Here is a 10,428-nt window from a genome sequence, read left to right as displayed (position 1 = left end):
CGGTGAATGCGGCCACAATAGGGCCTCTGCTTTGCTCAAAGACTGCTATTGATCTGTGAGTGGCTGGGAATCAGATGGACGTGGAAGGAATCACAAAGCAACTACTTCGCTCGCCGCCTCAGCTCAACCTGCGCCCTGCAGGGAGCCGGTGCCATGCAACGAGTCCAGGCTCCGACCAGAGGAGTCGCTCCTTCAGACCCACGCAGGGACTTGCAACGTGCTGCCGCCGCCGCCGCCGGAGAAACAAGCCATCGAGCTAATTGGAGAAATCAACGCCCTGCAACTTTCACATTTTGCATCACAATAAATTAATCAACAGTTTCTCACAAAGCCACTGGGACTCATTGAAAGTTTCTAAATCTATTCCGATCGCACATTTCAGATTTAAGACGATTCGTATGAAGTCTGGTGAAGTCTATGTGCTGGTTTTTACAAATCGCTAATGAGATAAATGCTGCAAAATAAACAATCAGGTGTCGACTAAAGTCAGACATTTTCAAATCCTATATAAAATGTCTTTAATATAGCAACGATTTATCGAGCAGCCCTTGAATTTTATAATGATTTCTTAAGGAAAGAAAACATCAGCTCGTATTTTGTCGGAGAAGCGGCGGCTCGGAGCGAGCGTTTCTTTCTCCACAACTCATCTAATTATCTTTAGTATGTCTTTCCATCCACTAGAGGGCGACCCATCCCAACAGGAAGCTGCCTGGGCCTCCCTCGTTGTTTTACCTTGGTCTACGCATCTATCTATTTATCTACGAAATGTTCGTAACATGATGAGTTGTTGGTCGATCTGTGATCTTCGTACCACTGAGAGGAGTTGCACTTGAGTTTCCTGCAGCTGTTCAATGACCACAAACACTTGAATTGATAGAAAGCATTATCCCTACTTTTATATATAATGTTTACATTTTTCCTCATATTTTCAGTCTTTCTATATTTTTCAGTTGCGCTGCTACTTTCCTCATTATCATCAACCTGCAGAGCCGGAGAGCCCGTGTTCTCCACCAGTTTAGACCTACACAAGCGTGAGTTCCAGACCCACTTAGAGAAGGACATTGACCATCTAGTATTCATTGGAATGAATACATCATTGGTTTTCAGCACACAATGATAAATATATACAGTAATGAACAGCTTTAAGCAGCACTCCACTGCGATTTCCATGACTGTGCCCATACGAAGGTCCAACAAAAGCTCTTCAAGTTTATGTTTCCTTTAAAAAACACACAAAAACCAGGAAAGTATTTGTAAAAAAAGTGAAAAACATTTATTTTAATCACTTCATAAATCCCTCCACTAACCCTGCCAGTCCTCAAGCAGGTGAAGAAGGTACGGTCAGCTCAGGTGCTGTTAGATGGAGCTGCTGACTTCTTCCAACGCTGTGGTTTTCTCAACCCCAGAGCGTGGCGGAATCTCTTCCAGACTGAAGGCTTCTTTTGTTTCTCTGGGAGAACGCTGGAGAGAGACTTCTCCTCAGTGACGTCCTCCTTACTCTCTCCATTGAGCGGACTACTGGAAACATCAGCTGCATACAGAAGACTGCAGACCTCATGATAAGAAGCTTGGAGCTTCAACAGCTCTTCTTCGAGAAGCTTCTTCTCCTGCTTCTCCACCTGGAGCTCATTGTTCCACTTCTCTTCGTTGATAGTCTGATTAAGACAGACCTCATGATGAGAAGCTCTGAGCTTCACCAGCTGTTCTTGGAGAATGTTCTTCTCCTGGAGCTCAGCGTTCCACTTCTCCTCGTTGAGAGTCTGATTTTGACAGACCTCATGATGAGAAGCTCTGAGCTTCACCAGCTGTTCTTGGAGAATGTTCTTCTCCTGGAGCTCAGCGTTCCACTTCTTCTCGTTGAGAGTCTGATTTTGACAGACCTCATGATGAGAAGCTCTGAGCTCCATCAGCTGTTCTTGGAGAACATTGTTTTCCTGCTTCTCCTCCTGGAGCTCAGTGTTCAACTTCTCCTCGTTGATAGTCTGATTAAGACAGACCTCACGATAAGAAGCTCTGAGCTTCACCAGCTGTTCTTGGAGAACGTTCTTCTCCTGGAGCTCAGTGTTCCACTTCTCCTCGTTGATAGTCTGATTTTGACAGACCTCACGATAAGAAGCTCTGAGCTTCATCAGCTGTTCTTGGAGAACGTTTCTTTCCTGCTTCTCCTCCTGGAGCTCAGTATTCAACCTCTCCTCGTTGATAGTCTGATTAAGACAGACCTCACGATAAGAAGCTCTGAGCTTTACCAGCTGTTCTTGGAGAACGTTCTTCTCCTGGAGCTCAGCGTTCCACTTCTTCTCGTTGAGATTCTGATTTAGACAGACCTCACGATAAGAAGCTCTGAGCTTCACCAGCTGTTCTTGGAGAACGTTCTTCTCCTGGAGCTCAGCGTTCCACTTCTTCTCGTTGAGAGTCTGATTTAGACAGACATCATGATAAGAAGCTCTGAGCTTCACCAGCTGTTCTTGGAGAACGTTCTTCTCCTGGAGCTCAGTGTTCCACTTCTCCTCGTTGAGAGTCTGATTTAGACAGACCTCATTATAAGAAGCTCTGAGCTCCATCAGCTCTTCTTGAAGAGCGTTATTTTCATCCTGAGGCAGCTCGCTGGTTTGAGTCTCCTTGTCCATGGAGTCAATCTTTTGGCTGTGAGCTTGCCTTTCCTCCACCTCTGTCACCACAAGCTCAACCCTGCTGAAATCCCTTTTCAAATGGGCCACCTTCTCCTCCAGAGCCACAGTGTCCTCTTCCAGAGCCCTCACTTGGTTGCCCTGTGCAGCCAGTTTGCTATTGTAGGCTTTAGAGAGAGCTGCCTCTATCTCCTTCATCCTCATCAGATGCTCATCCCACAGTTTGTACCTCTCACCCTGAACCTTTACTGCAGCCAGTTCACCAGTCATGACTTCAGAGTGAACTGCCATTTTCCCCTCCAGAGCCACAGTGTCCTCTTCCAGAGCCTTCACTTGGCTGCCCTGTGCAGCCAGTTTGCTATTGTTGGCTTTGGAGCGAGCTGCCATTTTCCTATTTTTCCTCTGAATCTCATTATCCTCTCTGAGCGTCTTTCTCTGAGCCTGAATCTTAGACATCACTGTTCCACGAGTCTGAAAAACAGAAACATGGAATTCATTATTAAAAGTCCACTCAACACAACCTGAACATACATTTCTAGAGAAAAATGTTTTACCGGAATGTCCATTTTGGTTAAAGGGGATTTGTAGTTAAAAGAGCAGTGTCGTCTTGATGAATTTTTACTGAACAGATCAGTTGTTGTCTCCGTGGTCAGGATTGTTGTCTTCACAAACGAGGACTGTGACTTCTCAGCTGACGGTCTGCTATTTATACGTTTGGTGGATCAAAGCACCAGAGAAACGTCCTCTACAGTCTATAGAGTTTTTAGTCCTTTGATTGACATCTAAAGATTTGAGGCCAGCAATCCCTTTGATGGTTGCCCCCACCAAAATCATTAAAGGAGGTTTTTAAGCAGCAACAGTTTCCATGGCGATTTTACTACACAACATGGCTGCCCCTGGGATCAGGTTGACTTCTATATGATGCACATCGTTGCAGAGCATACACAAATCTTTAGCTAGGCATCTTGTTGTGGAGACAGGAAGTTGTTTAACAGGACAAACAGAGCTGAAGGTTTTTGTTTCTCTTCCAGTTTCAGCATGAGACTGTTTGGCAAAGAAAAGATGAATTAAAAACGTCCATGGTAAAGGTACGAAAAGAGCTGCTGGTGATGAAACAACTGTTTTTATTTGAGATACAAATTCTTATGCAATAATCTTTATGATTCATTTGATGAATCAGCTTCTCAAATGAGAAATTATATTGTTCTTTGTCCGATTCAATAATAAAATGAACATATTTGGGTTTTAAAGGCCCAGTCAGACAGAAGGAGACACTTGATGATGCCATGATGGAATAATAACCAGCAAATAGACTGCGGTGCAGGATGTGACACACACGGAAACCAGTGTGTGTTTCCTGTCGTCCTTTATTGATGCACATTTACCCACATGTTCAATGCCAGAGGTTGATGTCGGACATTATAAGACACCAGCTGGTTCAGCTTCTCTCAGTGTCTCAGGATGAAACCTACAGCTCATTGATTGGTTGTTGTGCCGAGTGTCAGTGAATCTGACGCAGGGACCACGTGGAAATGTTTGTGTCACGTGAGTTTAAGTCACCGATCATATCAGGACGACATCAGGCAGTGGCGGCTGGCCAATAGAGGGCGCTAGTGCTAGGACCTATTGATTTATCTATTATCATAATCATACTACATATACTTACAAGCCTCAAGTGGTTTTTAATGTTATTGTGGTAATTTACCGTTTATTTAACACGTCTAATGAACTGCGATTTCCATGACTGTGCCCATACGAAGGTCAAACAAAACCTCTTCAAGTTTATGTTTCCTTTAAAAAACACACAAAAACCAGGAAAGTATTTGTAAAAAAAGTGAAAAACATTTATTTTAATCACTTCATAAATCCCTCCATTAACCCTGCCAGTCCTCAAGCAGGTGAAGAAGGTACGGTCAGCTCAGGTGCTGTTAGATGGAGCTGCTGACTTCTTCCAACGCTGTGGTTTTCTCAACCCCAGAGCGTGGCGGAATCTCTTCCAGACTGAAGGCTTCTTTTGGTTCTCAGGGAGAACGCTGGAGAGAGACTTCTCCTCAGTGACGTCCTCCTTACTCTCTCCATTGAGCTGACCACTGGAAACATCAGCTGCATACAGAAGACTGCAGTCCTCATGATAAGAAGCTTGGAGCTTCAACAGCTCTTCTTCGAGAAGCTTCTTCTCCTGCTTCTCCACCTGGAGCTCATTGTTCAACTTCTCCTCGTTGAGAGTCTGATTTTGACAGACCTCATGATGAGAAGCTCTGAGCTTCACCAGCTGTTCTTGGAGAACCTTCTTCTCCTGGAGCTCAGCGTTCCACTTCTCCTCGTTGAGAGTCTGATTTTGACAGACCTCATGATGAGAAGCTCTGAGCTTCACCAGCTGTTCTTGGAGAATGTTCTTCTCCTGGAGCTCAGCGTTCCACTTCTCCTCGTTGAGAGTCTGATTTTGACAGACCTCATGATGAGAAGCTCTGAGCTTCACCAGCTGTTCTTGGAGAATGTTCTTCTCCTGGAGCTCAGCGTTCCACTTCTTCTCGTTGAGAGTCTGATTTTGACAGACCTCACGATGAGAAGCTCTGAGCTCCATCAGCTGTTCTTGGAGAACATTGTTTTCCTGCTTCTCCTCCTGGAGCTCAGTATTCAACTTCTCCTCGTTGATAGTCTGATTAAGACAGACCTCACGATAAGAAGCTCTGAGCTTCACCAGCTGTTCTTGGAGAATGTTCTTCTCCTGGAGCTCAGCGTTCCACTTCTTCTCGTTGAGAGTCTGATTTTGACAGACCTCATGATGAGAAGCTCTGAGCTCCATCAGCTGTTCTTGGAGAACATTGTTTTCCTGCTTCTCCTCCTGGAGCTCAGTATTCAACTTCTCCTCGTTGATAGTCTGATTAAGACAGACCTCACGATAAGAAGCTCTGAGCTTCACCAGCTGTTCTTGGAGAATGTTCTTCTCCTGGAGCTCAGCGTTCCACTTCTTCTCGTTGAGAGTCTGATTTTGACAGACCTCATTATAAGAAGCTCTGAGCTCCATCAGCTGTTCTTGGAGAACGTTCTTCTCCTGGAGCTCAGCGTTCCACTTCTCCTCGTTGAGAGTCTGATTTTGACAGACCTCATGATGAGAAGCTCTGAGCTTCACCAGCTGTTCTTGGAGAATGTCCTTCTCCTGGAGCTCAGTGTTCCACTTCTCCTCGTTGAGAGTCTGATTTTGACAGACCTCACGATAAGAAGCTCTGAGCTTCACCAGCTGTTCTTGGAGAACGTTCTTCTCCTGCTTCTCCACCTGGAGCTCAGTGTTCCACTTCTCCTGGTTGAGAGTCTGATTTAGACAGACATCCTTATAAGAGGTTCTGAGCTTCATCAGCTCTTCTTGGAGAACCTTCTTCTCCTGCTTCTCCTCCTGGAGCTCAGCATTCCACTTCTCCTCGTTGATAGTCTGATTAAGACAGACCTCATTATAAGAAGCTCTGAGCTCCATCAGCTCTTCTTGAAGAGCGTTATTCTCATCCTGAGGCAGCTCGCTGGTTTGAGTCTCCTTGTCCATGGAGTCAATCTTTTGGCTGTGAGCTTGCCTTTCCTCCACCTCTGTCACCACAAGCTCAACCCTGCTGAAATCCCTTTTTAAAGGGGCCACCTTCTCCTCCAGAGCCACAGTGTCCTCTTCCAGAGCCCTCACTTGGTTGCCCTGTGCAGCCAGTTTGATATTGTAGGCTTTAGAGAGATCTGCCTCTATCTCCTTCATCCTCATCAGATGCTCATCCCACAGTTTGTACCTCTCACCCTGAACCTTTACTGCAGCCAGTTCACTAGTCATGACTTCAGAGTGAACTGCCATTTTCCCCTCCAGAGCCACAGTGTCCTCTTCCAGAGCCTTCACTTGGATGCCCTGTGCAGCCAGTATGCTATTGTTGGCTTTGGAGCGAGCTGCCATTTTCCTATTTTTCCTCTGAATCTCATTATCCTCTCTGAGCGTCTTTCTCTGAGCCTGAATCTTAGACATCACTGCTCCACGACTCTGAAAAACAGAAACATGGAATTCATTATTAAAAGTCCACTCAACACAACCTGAACATACATTTCTAGAGAAAAATGTTTTACCGGAATGTCCATTTTGGTTAAAGGGGATTTGTAGTTAAAAGAGCAGTGTAGTCTTATGAATTTTTGCTGAACAAATCAGTTGTTGTCTCCGTGGTCAGGATTGTTGTCTTCACAAACGAGGACTGTGACTTCTCAGCTGACGGTCTGCTATTTATACGTTTGGTGGATCAAAGCACCAGAGAAACGTCCTCTACAGTCTATAGAGTTTTTAGTCCTTTGATTGACATCTAAAGATTTGAGGCCAGCAATCCCTTTGATGGTTGCCCTCACCAAAATCATTAAAGGAGGTTTTTAAGCAGCAACAGTTTCCATGGCGATTTTACTACACAACATGGCTGCCCCTGGGATCAGGTTGACTTCTATATGATGCACATCGTTGCAGAGCATACACAAATCTTTAGCTAGGCAGCTACTATAGACGTGCTCCACAATCCCTCCCCTTGATGCTCGTAGTATTTTTATTTTTTATATTCAATTCTTTGTTTCCTATATTTATATTTTCTATATTTATACTTGCACAAATACACCACAACAAATTCCTTGTATGTGTAAACCTGCTTGGCAATAAAACCAGATTCTGATTGATGACAAACAGCAAGTTAGCACTGAACACTTGCAGGCTACATCGATTTAGTTTTCGAAGTTTAGTTTTTTTAAATTGGTTTGTGCAGTACCAGTAAACTGTTAGCTATCTGTTTTTGTGTAATATGACTGACATGTTTATTTTTGTTTATTGATGAAATAAATACTATTTCTCAAAGAACTGGTATTCTGCAGTTTGTATTAAATGGTAGTGAGATGGTTGCTGAAGACTGAGTATGGCACGGCACAGCCCCACCAAGAGTATTTTTCACCAGCCAGCTGCTTTCAAGCAGGTTGAGCAGACACACATCACAGCTTCTGAAACAGAGCCACTCATTAGTCACAGCGTCTCCCGTTTACCCCGGTTCACTTTCTTAAATTCATGTTTTCATTTATGTTTGTCGCTTTGTTTCGTTTGGAGATTGTGTGCGACCCCCTTTGTTAACAATGAGCAGGGACGAGGTGCGCCATTGTCTTTTTCTGTGTGTGTTTCTTCGAGTGCAGAAATAGGATGTTCAATGACTCAGACAGTAAACAAACATAAAAATGTGGCACGGCCTCAGATTGTTCATGTGATTCTAACTGTCCTCTCGCAGCCTTCATGCTGAGTGAATGTCAAACTTATGTCCTCCTGGTGGACGCTTCTTCTCATTGCAACTCCAACTCCAGATTTAAATACCTGCTGCTGCTGCTCAGATCAGAGACGGTTCATAAAACTGGTCAAAGCTGATGATTAGTATTATTATCTCAGTTTTTGGAACTATCATGGCTAAAATATGATATTAAGAATTGTTTTTAATTCTTGCGACCGTCTGCCGCATGGATGTCATGTGATTGACAGCTACAGACTACAGATCAACGACAAAAAGAAGCCAAAGTATTTTTGGTCATGAACTGCGCCTCCTCCATGTTAGCAGATGGGACATGGACCAAGACATCCAACGCTGCAAAGACGCCAACAACGAAAGTCAAATCTGAATTTGTGAACAATTCAGTTTGCAGAATATAAATCACTGAAACACAGAATGGTCTGTCTCCTCTTCTTTTGTCCACATACTGGCGATGTCCCTTAACACTTGTGAGAAGTGATGCATACTGATGAGGAAGAGACTCGACCTCAAGGCGTCTTATCGCCGCTGAGTCCGAGGATGTGATGTACTTCACAGAGGCAGCATAACGCTGTATACATTACAAAAAAACCTCGGAATACAGAGATTATGTTTTAAAATGATAATCAGGAAGAAGAAAGTCAACTTGAGTTTAAAAAATGAAGTGAGTCAGAGGCCTGAGATTCATCATTTAGAGCGTCTGATAGAAATTCAGACGGCGTTTGTGTTTTCTTAGCACATATTCCACGATGGGCAGACCTGTCATAATTCATAGATCACATGCAGGAACTCGCTGACAGCAGTTAGCCTGCTCTTCCCCTCCTCCTAATCACTTCCATTTTCTTTCTCACGTCAGTTTTCAGGAATCAGATCAGGCCTGTATCTGCTCGGAAACACAGAAAGTACAAAACCTGGGATATTAATTGTTTTGTGAAGGGTTAAAGGTTGAGGTGTGTGTTTGAATCGTCAGCAGATTGATGTTATGCAAAGAAAGAAACGTCTCTATAGAACGCACTCGCTCTGAATTCTGATTATTGTGGGTTTTTTTCTCCACTCAGACATATTGATGCTGCCAGACAGGATAATAATCCATTTCTGTGTTCAGCAAAAACCTGCGTATTTGCCAGGAAGGACAAAACAAAACCTCGGGTTGTTGCAGAAGAGCAAACATGAATTTTTTAAGACTCCTCCGGTGGATGTGGAGTCTGCAACACACACACACGCTAATCTGATTTTGGAGATTGGTGACCCGGGCGTCTCTGACCCTCTTGCTATCACTGTCCCTTCTTATTTAATTGAGGACACTTTAGGACATTGTCCCCCACTTTCAAAGACTCTTTCAAAAACGTCTTTCCTGTGAGACTTGCAGGCGCTTCACTGACTAAAATAAAACTCCCACAATGCTTTGCAGCTCAACAATAAAGCAGAAACCTGCTCTCAGACCTGATGCTCGGTTTAACTCCAGCTCACATCACTGCAGAACACCATCGATCTACAGGCGTCACTGCAAACTGTTTAAATCTAAAGTTATATCTGAAGCTACAGACGCTGACAGGTCAACAGAAACCAGATGTAAAGTTTCCACGAGACAAACATACGGAGACACACACAGTCGCATGAAGAGAACTCAAAGAAAATCAGCTCATCCACTCGTCTCCATCGTCATGTGGAGGAATTACTTTCTCCTTCGGGGATTAAACTGGATACTCTGACATCGACCGTCATCTTCTGTTGAATTAGAGTGTGATTTACTGTGACCCCCACCCTCCCCTGCCTACTCACCCCAGAGACACAAACACCAGCGCTCCGTCTCTGCTGGAACACTGCTCCACACCACCAGCGTGTTTCCATGACGATCGATGACTGTAATTTTGTCTCACGTATCCAGTCCGTCTCTTTTGTGCGGCGGCGCTCGTCACAAAAAGGCGTTAATGGGACTTGTTATTGTACGTTTGGCAGTTATAACAAAAACTGCGAGTTCATCTGTGAAGAGAAATGCAATTAGGGAAGAAAAAGAGGTTAATGACACAAATTCCGTTTTTTTAAACAGGAAAAATAATTTTGAGTTCCCAGAAAATAAAGTGCAATCAGATAAAAGTGAAGATAAAAGTTTTATATGGAGGCTTGAAGTGTAAAAACCTTAAATAAATGATTAAAACTCACCTAACCGTGTTATTTTTTACTTTCTAAAAGTGTAGTATCTTCTGGAACGAAGCAGCAGAGGAGACAATCTACTTCCTGTTTACACCACATGACCCCCGTATGTGCCTGGTCATGTGACGTGTGTTTTCTGTTGTGTTAATGAGGACGATGATCAATTCTGATACGGATCCAAACTCGGTAACATCTGTAAACTTTACTGAACAACTGGATAACAAGGAAAACCAGTGAGGTATGAAATCAAATATTAAAATGATGAAGCAACACTTGATTGTAAGGAGCTGAGTTTGAATTCTTCCTCTCCTTAAAGAAACTTGGTTCTTTCCTCGTCAGCGTCCTCGCTGCTGATTGTAAAATAA

General features: G+C 43.8%; 2 protein-coding genes across 3 annotated transcripts; both read right to left on the bottom strand.

Annotated features, from left to right (window-relative positions):
* Positions 1-1,248: 1,248 nt before the first annotated feature.
* LOC138407105 (calponin homology domain-containing protein DDB_G0272472-like) lies at positions 1,249-3,318 on the bottom strand. 2 transcript variants are annotated; one of them, XM_069521529.1, is made up of 3 exons: positions 3,182-3,318; positions 2,103-3,098; positions 1,249-1,997 (listed from the first exon to the last, which is right to left on the bottom strand). In XM_069521529.1, the coding sequence occupies exons 1-3, from the start codon at positions 3,191-3,193 to the stop codon at positions 1,347-1,349; spliced, it is 1,659 nt and encodes a 552-aa protein (XP_069377630.1). In that variant the 5' UTR covers positions 3,194-3,318; the 3' UTR covers positions 1,249-1,346. The 2 variants fall into 2 exon arrangements, with proteins under 2 accessions (XP_069377630.1, XP_069377629.1); XM_069521528.1 differs by having other exon boundaries at positions 1,249-3,098.
* A 1,129-nt stretch (positions 3,319-4,447) lies between these two features.
* On the bottom strand, positions 4,448-7,473 carry LOC138407106 (calponin homology domain-containing protein DDB_G0272472-like). The gene is made up of 3 exons (XM_069521531.1): positions 6,720-7,473; positions 6,073-6,636; positions 4,448-5,733 (listed from the first exon to the last, which is right to left on the bottom strand). Exons 1-3 carry the CDS (start codon positions 6,729-6,731, stop codon positions 4,546-4,548), a joined length of 1,764 nt encoding a protein of 587 aa, XP_069377632.1. The 5' UTR covers positions 6,732-7,473; the 3' UTR covers positions 4,448-4,545.
* Positions 7,474-10,428: the final 2,955 nt, after the last annotated feature.

This window comes from Paralichthys olivaceus, chromosome 24, assembly GCF_024713975.1.
Source record: "Paralichthys olivaceus isolate ysfri-2021 chromosome 24, ASM2471397v2, whole genome shotgun sequence".
NCBI classification, from domain to species: Eukaryota; Metazoa; Chordata; class Actinopteri; order Pleuronectiformes; family Paralichthyidae; genus Paralichthys; species Paralichthys olivaceus.
Note: the sequence above shows the minus strand (reverse complement) of the source record. Positions and strands in the feature narration are given on the sequence as shown.

Coding starts and splice junctions, on each gene's coding strand:
- LOC138407106 (XM_069521531.1), bottom strand. Junction 5,734..6,072: donor TCAGAGCTTCTTATAATGAG/GTCTGTCTTAAT, acceptor TCTCATCATGAG/GTCTGTCAAAATCAGACTCT.